This window comes from Balaenoptera borealis (assembly GCF_965194805.1).
Source record: "Balaenoptera borealis genome assembly, chromosome: 11".
Classification (NCBI taxonomy): domain Eukaryota; kingdom Metazoa; phylum Chordata; class Mammalia; order Artiodactyla; family Balaenopteridae; genus Balaenoptera; species Balaenoptera borealis.
Genome location: NC_138868.1, coordinates 9,816,690 through 9,836,241, shown reverse-complemented (window position 1 = coordinate 9,836,241; position 19,552 = coordinate 9,816,690). Strand labels below are relative to the sequence as shown.

The 19,552-nt window shown below is 49.6% G+C and overlaps 1 protein-coding gene across 2 annotated transcripts in view; it reads left to right on the top strand.

Moving 5' to 3' along the window:
* The window catches only part of FADS2 (fatty acid desaturase 2), a 35,839-nt gene that overhangs the window by 1,048 nt on the left and 15,239 nt on the right, over positions 1-19,552 (top strand). For both annotated transcript variants that reach the window (XM_082344289.1, XM_082344290.1), the window contains 4 exons: positions 8,664-8,774; positions 10,301-10,498; positions 10,620-10,721; positions 17,050-17,175. In XM_082344289.1, coding sequence (XP_082200415.1) covers positions 8,664-8,774; positions 10,301-10,498; positions 10,620-10,721; positions 17,050-17,175 — 537 coding nt within the window. The remainder of the gene's footprint in view (positions 1-8,663; positions 8,775-10,300; positions 10,499-10,619; positions 10,722-17,049; positions 17,176-19,552) is intronic.

Below are 19,552 nucleotides of genomic sequence, written 5' to 3'. Positions count from 1 at the left end.
CCAGGTGGAGAGGGGCCTTGAGACGGGACGGTTTAGCAGCACTAGGCTAGCTTGGCAACAGGTCCAGCTGCGTTCGAGGTTACTCTGGGACTTCAACTCAATGGTCCTCTGTTCCCAAATCCGGCCAGGAATGCCCTCCCTCATCTTGCCCTCGGAAATGTAGTGGGACTCTGGGATCTTCCCGGAGCCGGGGCTGTCCATCTTACGCTCACCTTTGCGCACCAAACCTGCAGCTCTGCGATGACACAGCACCCCACCACGCCCCCTACCCCCCAGCCCCATATCCTTGCTTATTCTTCGGGTGCAGCTGGATCCGCTCCCCCCACCCCCACCCCGTGGACTCGAAGAACAGAGGCCGGGAGAGACGAAAGGGGCCACTCTTGGTGGCAGTGAGCTGGAAGCAGAGAAGTTCTGGTGGCATGGAGAATTTGGGAAAGGTGACTAGGGAGAGATCAGCTTGACATAGCTCATTCCACCTGGAGGTCTGGCATGCTGACCTGTTGGGGCTTTTGCTGTGCAAGCTGTATGGGGCCATCAGTTGGTGGAACTCTAGATCTCCCTACTTCTTCTATCTAATTGGGACAGACAGAGTCAAGTGTTGGGGGGCAGATCAGGCAGCTATAATGTAAGCTGTTGCTTGGCTCGCTGCTTTGGCGAGCAGAGGGTCAGCAACAGCGCCTACAGCTTTTGGCCCGATCCCGTTTTACCTGCTTGCGAACTCGCCTTGAGCCCTTGGGGCTGTGATACCGATTGTAACTTAGGTGGGTATAAGATTTTCAAGCACCATCAATGTATTATCTCACTGGGACCTTCCCACAGCCCTGTGAGGAGGTGGGGTAAGAGTGATTCCCAAGTAAAGACCTGACTCCTGGTTTGGGATCTTTCATAGGTGAATTCTGAAGGTTCCTGTCCTGGTTGAGCCTTCACCAGAATGTTTCCTAGAAGGAAAAGTCAAATCCAATGGATTGGTCTGTTTATTCTGTAGTGTTAAATAAATATATTTTCTTTTGCGGCAAGGCATTTCATAAACTGTAAGCACTAGGTAAACGCAATGGAGTTTTCTTGTTAGGTAAATGCAATGGAGTTTTCTTGTTACCGAGTCTAAGCTCACATTGCTCATCGCACGACAGGCCAATAATCGAGAGACGAGTTGCTGGGGCAAGGAATAACAACTTTATTCGGAGAGCCAGCAAACTGAGAAGATGGTGGGCTCGTGCCCAAAGAACCATCTTGCCTGAGTTAGAATTCAGGCTCCTTTTATACTAAAAGGGGAGGGAGTAAAGTCAAACATTTCCTGGTTCCCGGCAGCCTCTGGAGGGAATGTATGTGTTAATTTCTTCCTCCCGGTAGTCATTCACAGGTGGGCCTGGTCAGGATGTTTTCTGTGAGCTAAACAAAGGTATTTTAGCTTAATGTTCATTACCTGAGAAGCAGGGTTCCCAGAGATGGGCCATTATGTATAATTTAAGCTTATAGGCAACATCCCTTTAGTGATTAACTTGTAATAGAATGCAAAAGGTTCTTCCGTATTAACATTATCAGGTAAGTGAGCGGAAGAGTCAGGATTATGTAACAGCTAGAATGTAAAGTAAACAAAGAGGAATTTGGAGGAAAATTTTAAAATCCATGCCAGCTCTATTTGGTGTAGCAAGATATAAGACAATCCCTATGCCCGGAGCTTACTGCCTTCCGAGATAAAACTTTGGGGGCATGAAATGCACTAATCTAGTTGAATAATGGTGGACTGAGCAACTGGATATTTTCTCTCTCTCTCTCTCTCTCTCTCTCTCTCTCCCTCTCCCTCTCTCCCTCTCTCTCTCTCCCTCTCTCCCTCTCTCTCTCCCCCTCTCTCCCTCTCTCCCTCTTTCTCTGTTTTCTGGGACCAGGTTGGAAAAAGGCCACAGGAGATCTGGGGTCTCTGGGCAGGGGACTTGAGAGGGGCAGGAACAGGCTAGGAATGGAGAGACTCCATCTCTTTATTTTTGGGCTGTTGAGCAGGTGGCTTTCCCCTTGGGGCATGCACTTCTTCAGATTTGGGGGAGTGAGTATTTATGGTCATGTGAAGTTTGGGAAGGACTGATCAACAGATAGAGGTCAGATTCCAGGGAGCACTTGAATGCACTGTTACGAGCCAATCTTGATGCAGTAATGTCCTCACCAGAGGCTGACAGTTAAGGAAGCCAGATAATCTGGGGCCTCAATAGGGGATTTTCCTGTTACTGAAGAAGAGAAGACCTCAGAAGTCAGGACGGCCTCCTCCCCAGAAGGATGGCTTAGTGAAGGGTAAGGCCAATTGTCATGTGGTCCTTCTCCCTGCAAGAATAAAAAATGAAACTAAATTTTTACAGCTCACAAAGCACATTTGTACGGATCACCTCATTTAGTGTTTCGATCAGCCCTGTAGGGAGTAGCTCCCTTGGGTTTGAACACCTTGCTCTCTTCGCAGCACTCAGACCTCAACTCAGGATCTCCCAACACAGAGACCTCCCAGCCCCCCTTCCCTTCCCTCCTCCTCTCCTCCTTCCTTCCTATTTACACCTTGGGTTTCTTCCCCTCTGGTCCTCTGGCACTTCCCCGGTCTTTGCCTTGCTGTGGGCAAAGGGAGCCCTCGCCTGGGTCCCAGGGGTGTCTCTCCTCTTTCAGGGCAGAGTCCCACCACTGCAGAACTTTTTTTTCTGTTTTTCAATTGAAGTATAGTTAATTTACAATGTTGTGTTAGTTTCAAGTGTATAGCAAAACGATTCAGTTATATACAGAGTTATAAAAGTTATAAAAGTTCCCCAGAACTTTTCATCTCTAACAAAGACTCATCACACATTTACTCCAGTGTCTCTGTGGTTCTGAGCTGGCCCTGGGCACAAAGATGAAAAACTCACAGATAGTGAGTGCATCTGCTGGATTTCCTTCTCTCCTTTCAAACTGGGACTTGAATCTGGACCCTCTGCCTCTAGGCACCAGCTCCCTCACCTCTGCCCCACTCGTCTCGGTGACTTTTTTTGCCCTGTCTGCATCGGTCACCTCTTGGAACCCAGGGAAGGCGAGAAGAGATCAGGATTCATTCCATCTTTTAACTTGCTCCTATGCCGTTCTTGGGAAAAGGCAACAGGTTGAAAACGGAATGAATCTCTGGCCTCCTTAGGGCAGGAGGGTCGAGGTATTGAGAGGCAGAGGACCTGGGTTCCAGTCCCAGCTTTAGGAATTCTAGGCAAGGCACTTAACCCTGAACTTCACTTTCCAGGTCTAGGAAATGAGAAGGTTATTATCAGGCTCAAATTGGCTGTGGATGAGATCATTCTTTAAACTTCAGAACACTCTGCAGGTATGGGGGGACATTACCGTGGAACCCTTAGCCTCCTGAGCACATGTGTGCATGTTCCCAGCTCGCACAGTAGGGGGTTCAGTAAACAGGAAAAGAAAAAGCGTGAAGCAGAGGAACCTTGGTGACCTCCTTTTTGCCAAAGGTAAAAGGCATTTACCTGAAATCCCTCCTGTGGTTGTGCCTGGAGGGCAGCCCCACCCCCTCAGCTAGATCTTGGTAGGAGCAGTCGACTTCCTGCTACCTGCAGCCTCCGGAAGACCCCATACCGAGCCCCAGCCTCCCTGGTATCTTTGGCAGCTTATCGAGGTGTGTTTCCTTGCTGTCATCCCTTCATGCCCAGGCTGCCTGTGCCTGGCATCAGCAGGGAGGCTCTCGCCAAGGGCCCTTTGGCCACAGAGCACGACCCTCCCCCACCTCCATCGCTTCTTTCCCTTGGAGGGGACATGCTGCCCACATCTCTCCGCCATGGAAAGGAAGTTAGCATCCCTGTTTCCAGCTGAGAACGTAGGGTCCCTCCTCTGCTTCTCCCTCTCTAACCCCGTGCCCCACAGAGTCTTGGTGCCCAGGGCTGCTGCCGGCAGCATCGTCTGCCCTGAGTTTGCTTCTCCTGCGCTTCCCGAGTCCCTGGCCATGTGCCCGGATGTGGGAAGCTGGATTAGAGATTCACCTTGCTCTGCAGAGAAGGTGGACACAGCCAGAAACAAAGACGTGACGCCTGATTCTCAGTGTACGAGGAACTGTGAGTTCTGTTCAGCGCCTGGGAGCCGGGCAGGGAGGACGTGTTCATGCAGAAGGGGCTGGCATGGGAGCCGGGCGATAGCGGAAGCAGGAACTGGTGAAGGTCTTGCATTTGAGAATTTGGGTGTTCTGTCCCTCCATCCTCAGCCTGACCTCCCCAGCACCCAACATGCACACCTACCCTCCTGGGGACGGACCTGCCCCCGCTGGAACTGTTGGCTACTCCCTCCCCTTTACTTGTGTCCCCAGCCTTCTTCCTGGAATGTCTTTGCCTCCAATCTCCCTGTCGGACGAGGATAGAGCCTGCTTCCAATTCTTGTTCCAAAGTCAACGTTTGGATTGGCCGTGTCTTGCCTTGCCCCTTGTCCTGCCTTGTGCCAGCCAGACACTTTAACTTTTGGGAACCCGCTGCAAGTTTGTGCGGCACATCTGTGACCCTTGCAAGGGGGAGACACAACAAGTGATCAACTCTCAGGAGGAGGAAGCTCATTTTGATCGAGGTCTTTGTATGAACAGCAGAAAAGTCTAGAGTTAGGCGCACCTGGAATGTGACCCGTGGGCAAGTAGTTTCACCTCCATCAGCCTCCTTTCTCACCTCGAAAATAGGACCTGCCTCACAGAGTTTGGTAAAGATTCGTGGGTTATGTACACAAAGCCCATGGCTCAGTGGCTGACCTGTGTAATCTCAGCCACTGAGAAGGTGAAGATGTTCCAGAAGCACAAGCCAGCTTGTGCAAAATAGCCGAAGAGTGGAAAATTTCCTGGGCTGAGAGGGTGCACAGCTGTGGGGGTCCTGTGAGCCTCTCCTAGGCATCGTTGTTGGCCCTGGGGTTATTGCAACAAACGAGACAGGCTCGGCCCTTTAGTGGAGCTTATATTCTAGTTGGGGAAACAGGCAATAAAGAAGTGAGCACATAATATAGCTTGTAGTTTTGATAACTGTTAAAACAGGGTGATGTCCCAGAAAGCGTGAGGCTGGAGGGTGACTCTTTCAGATAGGGTGGTAGGTTGGGACGAGCCAGCCCCGGGACGCTGAGGGGGCAGGGCTCCAGGCAGAAGGAAGAGCCAGAGGCCCCGTGTGGAAACCAGCTTGGTGGGTTCAAGTGTGGTTTCCACCAGGTCTGCTCGGAAGGCTGCTGGATCTACCATGGACAATGAGATAATTGAACAGCGCTCGTCTTTCTAAACCTGCGTGAGGCTTGTGGGGATGCGGTCCCTGGATCGGGTGAACCTGGATTTGACCCTGACTCTGCCACTTGGGTGTCAGCTTCCTGGGCTCCAGGGCCTTCATCTGTAAAGTGGGGCTTTGAGGCATCAGGGAGGTAACAGAGACAACTTTCCTGGCTCCCCACGTGGCACGTGGCCCTTCCTCTCCCTTGGCCTCAGGGAGATGAGGCCACCCAAGGGCCCTCTGGAACTGACCCAGGGGCGGCCCTAGTCAGGACAGGAGTCCGCTCCAGCAGGTTCCTCAGCCCAGGCAGAGGCCTGGAGGTGTGACCTGGACCTGGTGGGGGGCAGCGGGCGCTGGAGGAGAGGTGATGCACTTGCAGGCTGTCTGTCTCCCAGTGAAGAGTAGAGATTGTTTCGTTATTTATTATCAGCCGTTGTTCCTCAGAAAACTGCCTTACGAAGAATGTCCCCTTCGTTTCTCAAAAGCTGTGGTGTCATGTGAGGTGGACCAAGGAAAGGGCCTTTTTCGGCTCTGACTTTGGAAGGCAGCTGTGCTCACTGCCATACCACCAATGCCTGGGCCCTGACTTTGGAAGCTCCTGGTAGGCCCTTTCCCAGGGCCTTTGAACACTGGAGCTGGGAGGGTCCTCCCTTGCAGAGGAGACGGAGGCTGGGGGGGGCTCCTCCCTTGCAGAGGAGATGGAGGCTGGGGGCGTGGGTAGCAGCTGGCCCAGAGTGGACCCCAGGCTCCTTGCTGCCCACTCAGGGCCCCTGGAATAGCAGCCCATCTCTCCTCTGAAGATACACTTGCTCTGATCCTCTGCTACCATCCCTTTCTGTTCAGTGAGGGGGGTGCAGACATTTTTAAAAGACTCTGGGCCCCGTTTTCCTCTGCACAAAGCGTCGCTTTGTAAGTCTGTTCTAGACACAAATAGAACAAAGACCAGGCAAAAGGGCTTGATGCCAAGGAATGGGAGAAGACTGGCAATTACCACTGTGAGATACTTTGGCAAGGGGGTGGGGTGGGGGGAGGGGGAGGCTGAGCACATTTTTTTTTAATAAATTTATTTTATTTTTGGCTGCGTTGGGTCTTCGTTGCTGCCCACGGGCTTTCTCTAGTTGCGGTGAGTGGGGCCTATTCTTTGTTGCGGTGCGCGGGCTTCTCACTGCGGTGGCTTCTCTTGTTGCGGAGCACGGGCTCTAGGCGCGCGGGCTTCAGTAGTTGTGCCTCGTGGGCTCTAGAGCACAGGCTCAGTAGTTGTGGCGCACAGGCTTAGTTGCTCCGCGGCATGTGGGATCTTCCCGGACCAGGGCTCGAACCCGTGTCCCTTGCATTGTCAGGCGGATTCTTAACCACTGCGCCACCAGGGAAGCCCTGAGCACATTTTTATGAGTTGTCAGCATCTTCCTCATTCTTTCCTCTTTTTTAAAAAATTTTGAAAATTTCCCAACATACAGAAATTTGAAAGAATCAAACACCTGTATATCCTCAACCAAGATTCACTAATCCCAACATTTTTGCCACATTTATATTCCTCTTTATGCATATATTCATTGTCTTTTGCCAAATCATATGAAAATAAATTGCATCATTATGCCATTTCACCATCTTCTCCTAATAGGGACATTCTCTAACATAATCACAATACCTTAGTACATTTAAGAAAATTAATAGTGATCCTTTTTTTTAACTTATTTATTTTAAAATTTTATTTATTTATTTTTGGCTGTGCTGGGTCTTCGTTGCTGTGCGCGGGCTTTCTCTAGTTGCGGCGAGCGGGGGCTACTCTTCGTTGCGGTGTGCGGGCTTCTCATTGCGGTGGCTTCTCTTGATGCAGAGCATGGGTTGTAGGCGTGTGGGCTTCGGCAGTTGTGGCTTGTGGGCTCTAGAGCACAGGCTCAGTAGTTGTGGCGCACAGGCTTAGTTGCTGCGTGGCATGTGGGGTCTTCCTGGACCAGGGCTCGAACCGTGTCCCCTGCATTGGCAGGCGGATTCTTAACCACTGCACCACCAGGGAAGTCCCAATAGTGATTCTTTAATATGATCAGATATCCTGTCCATATCCAAAATCTCTCATTCAACACCAAAATGTCTTGGATAACTGCTGGGTTCCCCACCCTCCAGTGGGAGCCTTTCGAATCAAACATTGCAGTTTTTATAAGCTTTTGTTATATCTTTTTATGTCTCTTTTAATCTAGGACCCCTCCCCCAACACACACACACACACACACACACACACACACACACACATGCACCCTCACTTTTTTCCCCCCACTACATTGATTTTTCTGATTGTTTCTCATGGTATCATGTGACTTGTTTCTCTCTCCTAGTAAAGTCTCAAGACTTGTTTTTAAAAAACTTTTTTTAATTGAAATATAGTTGACGTACAATATTATGTGAGTTTCACCTTGAAGCTTGGTTTGATGCAAGGTGAACATTGTTTATCACTGAGACATCATATTGTGTCCCATGGGGGAGGGGTCTATGGTCAGCACATCTAATGGAGATGCTATATTTGTTTTATCTAATTTACATAGCATGTACAGAAAAAAAAAATGGAAAACAAAATCCTGAAATATTAGCAATGGTGGTCACTCTCTGGGTGGTATTTATTTTCCTCTTTATTCTTCTGTACATATTCTAAATTTGCCAAAACTATGCACATTACTTTATAATTGGAAAAAAAAGATTAAAAGGCACAATCTTAATTTTTAAATTTTTTAAAAGCAATACAGCAATGTTAGAGAAAGTTTGGAAAAACTAAGACAAAGCAAGGCATAATGCCACCACCTTAACACATAACAGTTTAGAGTTCTACAGAAAAAAGTTTTCATAATCTACATAATTATTTTCATACCGTTTCAAAATATGAAAAAGCTCCCCTCACCCCTCCAGAAATGCGTTTTACGGAATTCTGCATTTGTTTCCGGTTTAACACGATCTAAGCACCTTTCGCATGCTTGCGGTAGGCTCCAGGCTTGTTCTTTTTGTTGATAGGCGTGTGCACCACGTGGTGGGTGGTGCGGTTCGCCGGAAATCAGGCAGCCCACGGGTTAGGAGCAGCTCGAGGAGAATCGGGTTCCCGGCTGTGCCCCGCCCGGTGCCCGCGCGGTGTATCCCTGCAGGGGCGCGTTTTCGTGACTCACCCAGCGGCAGACTGCACGTCTCTGCGGTTTTTGTAAACACCCATGGCGAGTTCCGCGGCCCCTCATCAGGGCAGAGCCCGAAGTGACACCTCCACTGGAATTGGGCACTTGGGGACCTGCCGGAATGAGGCTGAGAGAGCATTTGGGATCGGATCGTTGCGGCCCCGTTCGGTGTCCTGGTGTCCTAGTGGGACAGAGCTTCTGCTGGCGAGCCCTGTCTTGCCTGGGGCGGAGGTACTGGCTGAGGTCGGGGTCTCCCACTCACCACCTGTCCCCTGCTCCCCAGGATGTCTTCCTGGCCTTCCATCGCAACCTTGATTTCGTGCGCAAGTTCATGAAGCCCCTGCTGATCGGCGAGCTGGCCCCTGAGGAGCCCAGCCAGGACCACAGCAAGAATGTGAGTCGGGCCTCACAAGGAAGAAGGGGAGGGTTTGTGGGGGGAGGGGGTCTCGCCCCAAGAAGGAGAGTGCAGGGCGTGGGGCAAAGGAGCCTTTATGCCAGTCCAGAGGGAGCCACTGCTCATCACCTAGGGTCAGGGAGGACTCAGAGCCTCCGATGGCCCTGGTGAGCCCCCCTTCTCCTGCTGCCAGCCTGGGCTGGCCCTCGCCTTGGAGTAATTCATTCCCAGCCTCTCCACCTCTGGGGCTTCAGCGGTGCCAGGCTGGGCACAGGGTCTTTCCCTCTTGCCCAGCACCCTGCCCTTGTATCTGGCCTTTCTTCCCCTTCCTGCCCTGCCCCTGCCTCCTAGCTTCCCTCTGTCCCAGTGATGCCCTCCTTTCCCCAGAGCCACCCTTGACTCTGCCTCCATCTCCCTGACCCCACATGCCCAGTGCCCTCCCAGCCCTCTCTTGCCTGATAGAGTGTCCGGAACAAGTGGTGCGTGTCAGGTAGTGGAAAAATAAGCTTTTTTAAAAAAAAAATTGTTGTGAGACTTCCCTGGTGGTGCAGTGGTTAAGACTCCACACACCCAACGCAGGGGGCCCGGGTTCAATCCCTGGTCAGGGAACTAGATCCCACGTGCCGCACCGAAGAGCCTGCACGCAGCCAAATAAATAAATAAATCAATGGTTTTTTTAAAAAAGAAAAGAAAACATTAGCTATAAACCTTGTATTTTTAAAAATTGTTGTAAAATAGATACAACGTAAAATTTACCTTTTTTTTTTTTGGCCACACTGGGCAGCTTGCGGGGATCTGAGTTTCCCAGCCAGCGATTGAATCCAGGCCCTCCGCAGTGAAAGCGCAGAATCCTAAGCACTAGACCACCAGGGAATTCCCCATTTTAACTAATTTTAAGCGCACAGTTAAGTGGCTTTGAGTACATTCACGTTGTTATGCGACCATCACCACCACCCATCTCTAGAACTTTCATCACCCCAGACTGATATTCTGCCCCCATTAAACATTAACTACCCATCTGTCCCTCCCCCCAGCCCCTGGTAAACACTGTTCTTTCTATTGATGAATTTGCCCAGTCTAGGTACCTCATATAAGGGGACTCATAAGTATTTGTCTTTTCGTGTCTGGCTTAATTTCACTTATCTTAATGTCTTCAGGGTTCGTTCATTGGTAGCATGTGTCAGAATTTTCTTCCTTTTGAAGGCTGTATATTCCACTGTATGTATAGACCACCTTTTGTTTAGTCATTCATCCATCAATGGAATTTGGGTTGTTTCCACCTTTTGCCTATTTTGAATAATGCTCCTGTGTAAAATGCAAGCTTTTGAGTTAAGCCCTTTCTCTGCCACTGAACTGGCTGTGGACAAACACGTAGTCCCAGGGCTGTGCCAGGCTCAGGCAGGTATGCGGTGACGGCAGCTGTTGCAGTGACCTGCGGCCGGGCTCCTGTGGAGCTTAGGTGTGTCGATTGGTCCCCTCTGGAGCAGCTGGGAGGCTGACTCCTTCCCGGTGCTCTGGCTCAACAGTCCCAGATCACTGAGGACTTCCGGGCCCTGAGGAAGACCGCAGAGGACATGAACCTGTTCAAGAGCAACCACCTGTTCTTCCTTCTCTACCTGGCCCACATCATCGTCATGGAGAGCATCGCCTGGTTCACCATCTTTTACTTTGGCAATGGCTGGATTGCAACCGTCATCACGGCCTTCATCCTTGCTACCTCTCAGGTGAGGCGTGACACTCTCACCTGTCACTCAAAGCCCCCGCCCCCTGACTCCCCCAGCTGGCAGAGGCCTGGTGCCTGGGTGCCAACGCTGGGAAAGCATCTGTGGCCCTCTCTCCCCCCAGGCCCAAGCTGGATGGCTGCAACACGATTACGGCCACCTCTCTGTTTACAAGAAGTCCACGTGGAACCACATAGCCCACAAGTTCATGATTGGTCACTTAAAGGTAAATGTCAGCCGCCCTGGGCATCTGTCCTACCAGTTAGTGGTTGGTGTAGCACCATCTCACTTCACTCAGACCAGGCCCACTGTCAGGTCAGTGTCCCGGCTGACCTACAGGACCTGCCAACCCTCCACTTCTCTGAACTTCCAAGCCCTGTCCCCTAACCACATTAGACATGCAAAACCAGTGTCCTAGTTCTAAAAACAAACACATGCTTCTTAGTTATATTTGTTATTATATTTGTTATTTTGTTATTACATTTGTTGTTATATTAGTTATTATATTTGTTCCTTACCTAAGGACTTACTAATAAATTCCTTTCAGTTTGGGGCCGGTAAATAAGCAGTCTCTCTCTCTCTCTCTTTTAAAATTCTTTTATTGAAGTATAGTTGGTTTACAATGTTGTGTTAATTTCTGCTGTACAACAAAGTGATTCAGTTATATGTATGTATACATTCTTATATATACATTCTTTTTCATATTCTTTTCCATTATGGGTATCGAGTATAGTTCCCTGTGCTACACAGTAGGACTTTGTTGTTTATTCATTCTATATAGAATGGTTTGCATCTGAAGAAACAGTCTCTCTTGATAAATCGGTATGCTTCCCTCCATCAGGTAATGTTTGCTATCTGATACATTGTGTTTCTCTTTTTTTCCCCCTTGGATGCCAGGAAACACAAAGCAAAACATGAAACAGCAACTGTCCCTTATCTTCCTCTTCCTTATATGTATCCTCCCCTCCCACTACCTGTCATTTACACTTTTATCTTTAACCGTTCTGCTATAGATGAGTCCTTTATCAGAAGCCATCTCCAGTACGTTTTGGAAGTATATGGGGGCATGAAAAGGGAATATTGTCATCATATAAGTCTTTTTAGATAAGGGAAATCAAACAGTGTACTGATCAACTGAGCCAAAGGGCAAGAGTTGTTTCCAACTCAGAAGGGAAGATAGTTCTCTCACCACCCTCCAGATCAGGAGGCAGACCTGCAGTAGCCTTCTAGCTCGACAAGTTTGTAAAAAGACGAGCTCGACTTGCCAGCGACCTTGTGCTGCTGTGATTGATAGGCGTTATCTCCTTGGTTTCGGGAGTAAGTCCTTGCCAATTCTCACTTGGAAACAGATCTCATCCCCCACCCCAGCCCTGCCTCCACATCATTCAGCTGCTTCCTAAGAAAAGCTGTGTCCTAAAGACCCCCATCCCTCCCCACCCTGGCTTCGGAAGAGCTCCGTGTCCGGGTTGAGCGTCTCTCCCTGTGACCTGGCCCCATCCAGCTCCTGGCTTGCCGGCTGCGGATCTGGTTGGGCGTGAACTACCATTGAACTAGTAACCAGTTCCTCAGCAAACAGTTTGCCTGGACCTGAGCCTGGAGCTGTCTGAGAACCTGGTTTCTTTCCAGAATTTCAGGAGTGAAGGATGCACATAGTTGAGCGCTTTGTTTCATTTTATACTCTTTTCTGTTGGAGAAAACCCTCCTCGGTATTGAAAGTAACATTTCACTCCGGACCCATGTTATCCCCACACACTTAACAAAGATGGACTGTGTCCTGTTTTCAGACTCTGGGCGGGAGCCGGGAGGGCCTTTCCCGTCTGATGTCTCTCGGTCCTTGAAGGGCCCTGGGACACAGCTCCTGCATCAGACGGAAGATGCAGTCAGGACAGAAGACTGGCCTCCATGTAGAACGTTGACTTGTAAACTCTGGGGTGACAGGGTATGCAGGTTGGGAGGCTACAGGAGGTCAGGGACCTGGGTTCTGCTGATGACTTGCCAGCCCGCTGCTAGCTGTGTCCTTCGTGCTGTGTCCAGGCCAGTGGTGTGGCTGGGCAGGGGTGCTCCAGAGCGAGGACCATCACAGCTTTCGTGGAATCGCTCTGGCACCCACTGGCCACACAGCTGCAGACAAGCCTTGTAGGTCCAGCTGTTCCTCTGGTCCCTTTGTTGGGACAGAAAGGAGCTGGCTGCGGGGAGGTCCTCGGGTGCCCTGCCAATTTGGACGTCTTAGCTCAAGACAGTGAGGGCACTGAACAGGGTGCTGGAAGCTTCGAGATGTTGGGACCCGCTTCTTACTGTCAGCCTGCACTGCTGTAGTGTTCCACGGGTGAGCCCTCCACCTCCCAACCCCTCAGCCCATGTCACTTCCGGTGGACATTTCTTCCCAAGGGTGATCTTGTACAAAGACAGTTCTGAGAGGTCGAATCTTTGTTTGGCATTGCACTGAGGATAAAATGCAAACCACCAGGCCTGGCGCCATCTAGACTTTACATCTGGAGATGGAAATCTTTGGAACCCACAGCCTTTTCACAACCTTATCTGGGGCCACCAGGGCCGGAACTAGGGTGAGGCAAGTGAGCACACAAGTGTGTCCCAGGGGCACAGAATTTAAGGGGACATCAAAAAGAGTCAGGAATTGAGATAAGTAACATTTTAATGCAATATTTAAAAAAAAAAAAAAAGCAAAATTAATGCCAAAAAATCCACAATGAACAAAATACCAACATTTCAAATAAAGATCAGGATTGTGTTGAGCCGTATTGGAATCTGAAGCCGAAGGACAACTTGTACCTTACATACATGTTTGTATGTATTCGTGTTTTTCTTTTTTTGATGGTAGATTTTTTTTTTTTTTAATATACATTTATTTATTTATTTTTGACTGCGTTGGGTCTTCGTTGCTCCGCACGGGCTTTCTCTAGTTGCGGCGAGCGGGGGCTACTCTTCGTTGCGGTTCACGGGCTTCTCACTGCGGTGGCTTCTCTTGTTGCAGAGCACGGGCTCTAGGCACACGAGCTTCAGTAGTTGTGGCACGTGGGCTCAGTAGTTGTGGCTCGGGGGCTCTAGAGCGCAGGCTCAGTCGTTGTGGCGCACGGGCTTAGTTGCTCCGCAGCATGTGGGATCTTCCGGGACCAGGGATCGAACCCGTGTCCCCTGCATTGGCAGAAGGATTCTCAACCACCGTGCCACCAGGGAAAGCCTAATGGTTGATTTTTTTTCCCCAGAGCATTAAAATAGTTGAAAACTACTTAAAAATTGGAAAGGGTGGTATATTAAAAATCCTAATATGAAGTTTAAATTGATTATTTATACTGAAACCGAATTTATTACTATGTTACAGTTTAAGTTAATTAAAAATTATTTAAGGGACTTCCCCGGTGGCACAGTGGTTAAGAATCCGCCTGCCAATGCAGGGAACACGGGTTCAAGCCCTGGTCCGGGAAGATCCCACATGCCGCTGGGCAACTAAGCCCGTGCACCACAACTACTGAGCCTGCGCTCTAGAGCCCATGAGCCACAACTACTGAAGCCCACGCACCTAGAGCCTGTGCTCCGCAACAAGAGAAGCCACCGCAATGAGAAACCTACGCACTGCAACGAAGAGTAGCCCCCGCTCGCCGCAACTAGAGAAAGCCCGCACGCAGCAACGAAGACGTGACGCAGCCAAAAAATTAATTAATTTTTAAAAAAAGAAAAAAAATTTTTTTTAAATTATTTAAGAGACTTCCCTGGTGGTCCAGCGGTTAAGACTCCGCACTCCCAACACAGGGGGCCCGGCTTCGATCCCTGGTCAGGGAACTAGATCCCACATGCCGCAGCTAAGACCCGGCGCAGCCAAATAAATAAATAAATATTAAAAAAAAATTATTTAAGACTGTCACTTGGTTGAGAGAAATTGTCAGACTTGGCAGTTCTCTCAATTGAAAATGGGATGAGCAAAAGCGTAGATTTTTAGAAATATTGTTGATGAGTTTGCCTCAGGGTCTGCTATGGCTCTGCCCAGCACTGCTGGCCCAACTTAGGGGGCCTTCTTTTGGCTTCTGGAACATTCTACGCTCCCCTTCCCCCAAGGCCTTCACCTAGGCTCTTCCCTCTGTCAGAAACGGGACCCTCACTCTGGCTGGCCCGCTCCTGCCCCAGCCTGCTGCCCAAGGGCAGTCCTTCTGAGTGGCCTCCCGAAACTTTTCCAGCTCCGTCAGCCCACCCCAGTGTGGAGTGATACCCTCCTCTCCCTCGCTAGACAAGGGCTCGCCTCCTTCCCCACTTCATCCCCAGGGCGGGCAACATTGGCACCACATTCCGAGAGCACAGCACTGGGTCACTGCTCCAGGACAGGCAGGGCTTCCCAGTGCCCAGGAAGGATACGGAGGGTTGAGCCTAGTGAAGAAGGATGGAGGAGAGTCACAGCAGAGAATAGCACCATCAAAAAATGTTTTGTCGTTACAGCCGATGCCAAGTTCGGGGATGGCCCCACCTTGCCTCCTCTCATCCCCGTGGTGCTCGTAGCCTGTCTTTCCTCCAGTTATTCAACAAACATCTCTTGGTTGGTGCATTGTAAACATCGTGCGCACATGCCTTGCCCCTTGATTTCTTTGTGCCTGGGACTCCCTTGCGCTCTTCCCAGGAATTTGGTTCCTTTTGTCTAGAAAGGCCAATGTGTCATCTGATTTCTTAATCCTCTAAGCTCTCATTCGCTGACTTTTTTTTTTTTGCCCTGTTGGGTTTTGAGGCCCTCCTGCTTACAGGGGCCTGAGGTCACTGCAAAGGCCACAGCTGCTCAGAGCTGTTCCCGCCCATGGCCGTTAGGGTCCAGAGACTATGTTTGTACCAAACATCTTCCAAGTAAAATATTTGTTTTTGCAGTTAGGCCTTTTTATAGATGGCCAGACCCTTGGCCAAAGCATTGATTGATCCAGCGACAGTTCACCAGTGAAGTCCTCATGCGGAAGAGTCAGAGGAGTCTTGTTTCCTTCTTTGCATCACTGGGTGACTTTGTAGAGGGACGTGCCTTCAGAATGTGTCCAGAGCTGGAGCTGGTGAGACAGAAATTTGTGGCCTTGAAAGAAATACTCATGTAATGCTTCTTGTCTCCTAGAATTGTAATTTTATTATTATTGTTTTTGGCCGTGCCGCACAGCTTGAGGGATCTTAGTTCCCCGACCAGGGATTGAACCCAGGCCCTTGGTAGTGAAAGCTCAGAGTCCTAACCACTGGACTGCCAGGGAAGTCCCTAGATTCATAATTTTATATTTACCCGTTAGAACCAGGAAGCTCTGTTGGTGATTGTTTATGAAGCTCCGCCAAGCCTTCTGGGCGTGATGTGACTCAGCTGTCACCTCTCAGTGCAGTGGCATGTCTGGCTGCTGGGCTGTCTCTTGCCAGCTACTCTGTGGGCCATCTGAGAGCAGGGACCACTTGTGGTCTTCATTTTTTTTTTTTTTTTTTTAAGTTTTCTTGATGTAATTCACATGCTATACAATTTGCACATTTAAAGTGTACAAACCAGGGAATTCCTGGCAGTCCAGTGGTTAAAACTCTGCACTTCCACTGCAGGGGGCGTGGGTTCCGTCTCTGGTCAGGGAACTAAGATCCCACATGCTGCGCGGCGTGGCAAAAATAAAGTGTACAAACCAATGACTTGTAGTATAGTCCCAAATGTGTGCAACCACCATCGCAATCAGTTTTGGAACATCTTGATCACCCCAAAAAGAAACCCCACGCCACTTAGCCATCACCTCCCAACCCCCTCATCCCAACCCTAGCACTAGGTAACCACTCATCTTTCTGTCTGTGGATTTCCCTGTGCTGGACATTTCATATAAATGGAATCCTTTGTGGCTGGCTTCTTTCACTTAGCATCGTGTTTTCCAGGTTCATCCACGTTGTAGCGCGTGTCAGTGTTTCACACTTTTTTATGGAATGGCCAAACATATTCCATTGTATGGATCTGCCATATTGTATTTATCCATTCATCAGTTGATGGACCTTTGGGTTGTTTCCGCTTTTTGGTTATTTTAAATAATGCTGCTGGGAACGTTTGTGTACAAGTCTTTGTGTGGCTCTGTTTTCATTCCTCTTGGGTACACACGTAGGGGCGGAGTGCTGGGTCATATGGTAGGGACCACTTCTTACTGTTCCCAAAACAGAAGTGTTCCCCTCTGCACAACACACGCAAACAGGAGACGAGCAGAGGATGAGGGACGTAGAGCCTCACGCCCAGCGTTGGCAGAGAGCTGAGACTCCACCACACATGCTGACGCACGTGCCTCTCCGTCCATCCCCCGCACCGTCTTATGATCAGAGAAATAGGCCTTGGGCAGGGGGCAGTGACCTGGGTCCATACGGAAGTCCTGGCCAAGGGCCTGCCCAGCACTCTGGACTCAGCACCGGCAGGGCTGCATTCTGACTCTCAGGGGCCCGAGGCCCTGTGTATAGTGGAGAAGTCAGCCCTGAATATTGGACCTGCTAGGAACTGGTCCTGAGCTGGGCCTGTCGTAGATCCCCTTCCCGCGCACCGAGGATTGCACTGCTCACCCCTATTCCTCCCCCAACAGGGTGCTTCTGCCAACTGGTGGAACCATCGCCACTTCCAGCACCACGCCAAGCCCAACATCTTCCACAAGGACCCGGATGTGAACATGCTGCATGTGTTTGTCCTGGGTAAATGGCAGCCCATTGAGGTACGATGAAGGGGACCAAGTGGCCATGGGGAGTGTTTGGCCTGCGCAGGGATCAGGGGAGGAATCCCATGGGGTGGAGGGTGTCTGATGTTTACACGAAAACCTTTCCTGGACACCCTGAATTATTCAAGCTGAAATGTCTGTGGGATGGCCTCCTGTGTAAATAAGGGATGCAGCTCCTTAGAGTATTAGATACCTCCCCACCTCCCATGGGCCGGGGAAGAGCATTTCCTGGCTTGTTCCTTCCAGTTTAGCAGGAAGGCACGATTCCAGAGCTCAAGCTTGGTGCCCAAAGACCAGCCCCAGGAAACCTTACTTGGAGAGTCACAATCCCCGATGCTGGGAGGGACCTCAACAGGGTCTGGTCCCACCTGCTTCACCACAGATGCCAAGCGAGGCTCGGCAGGAGGAGGGCGTGTGTTCAGGGTCACATCGTTTAGTGGCCAGTCTAGGATGAGGCCCCAGATCTGACAGCTAGGCCATTTCCTTCCACTCCATCACACTGCCTTGTTTTTACATTAGTTTTTTAAAATTATTATTATTATAAATATAGAACATACCTGTTACAAGCATTTAAATGATAATGGAAATAGACCAAACTAAGAAGTGAGTCTCCTATTATCTCTACCATCCCCCCTTTGCCTCTAGTGTCATGCCCCTGAGGGTGACCACTGTTGACAACATACTACAGAATCCTTCCAGATATTTTCTATGTGTGTAGACACACACACGTATCTTTTTTAAAAACAAAAATTAAGGGCTTCCCTGGTGGCGCAGTGGTTGAGAATCTGCCTGCTAATGCAGGGGACACGGGTTCGAGCCCTGGTCTGGGAAGATCCCACATGCCGCGGAGCAACTAGGCCCGTGAGCCACAACTACTGAGCCTGCGCATCTGGAGCCTGTGCTCCGCAACAAGAGAGGCCGCGATAGTGAGAGGCCCGCGCACCGCGATGAAGAGTGGCCCCCACTTGCCGCAACTAGAGAAGGCCCTAGCACAGAAACGAAGACCCAACATAGCAATCAATCAATCAATCAATCAATCAATCAATCTTTAAAAAACAAAAAAACAAAAATTAAAACTTAAACAGTTTTTCTGCAACTTGCTGCCTCACCAAACGTAGACTTCTTTGCTGGAGTCAGAAGTGTATGGGCCTCCACCTGGGGCTGTCCAAGTGCTCTGTCACATTTCTATACCATAATGTAACCCACACTATTTTATGACAGGAAAAATTGGTGTTGCTAAGTTTTTGAATAAAGGACCCCCCCCCCCAATGCATTTAAAGAATTTAAAGACTGTCCTCATTTAACATTCTGTAAAAAGTAGAGCCTCTATGTGACAGCCTCTAAAAAAAATCTACATAGGCTTTACTTTTCAGAAATACATTGATGATGTAAACCAAAGTTTAGAAGATCCTTGTTGCTTTTCCATAGATCTTAAGTGTGACCATACCACGCGCAGAGTAGGGGCCCGATAAGCATTTGCCAAGAGAGGCATGTCTACCCTCAATAAGGAGCAGTGTCTTTAATTGGTCGTATTCCCAGTAGTGTTGGCATCCAAGGATTGGAACAGGGAGAGAAGAGAGCCTGTCCCCTCAATTCTGGTTGGTACCCCCCCTCGCATTTCATATCTGACAGAATATCTGAGCAGAAACATGGGTTTTCTGTGACATTGTCAATTCAGAGGAAATTAGCCAAAATTCAGTACTTTGGAAGTGTGGAGGCTCTCTGGCTGGGCAAGGATTTTATTCTCTGCCAAAATACATGCTTGCATTTTCCTTCTAGGAAAGAGTTTGCTCGCTTTGATTTGAGGTGTCTAGATAGTAGGACTGATTAACCTGGGTCCATCTGATAAGAAGACAAAGGCTTCCCTTTCTGGGTGAGGCTTCGTGTTGTAGAGCTGTTGACTGGCTTGACAAATGCTCTCTGTGTCCCTGACAACAAAATCTAGTCTCACCAGTGACGCTGGCAGCAAGCCGTCTCTCCTCTCCGTGTGGTGGCCAGCGAAACTTCTTCCAACATCTCTCCCTAGACACCTCTCGAGTGCCGACTTCTGGAGAGGGGGTGCGGTGGGAGGTTTTGGGGATCTGGCCATCCAGTTGCCAGTGGCCTTGAAAGACCATGGCCACGGCCACGGTGCTCCATGAAATCCTTTCTCTCACATACTCGGGGGAAAGGCCAGCTGTTTCTGGGTTCCTGGTTGAGCCATACCCTGGTGTCCACAGGACCATGCTGCCTGGAAGGGACCTTTCTTTTATGCTTAGAAAGTTCTTCATATATTTTCAGTGTTTTATGGTTTCACTTTTTTTTTTTTTTTTTTTTGGCCGTGTGGCATGAGGGATCTTAGTCCCCTGACCAGAGATCGAACCCGTGCCCCCCG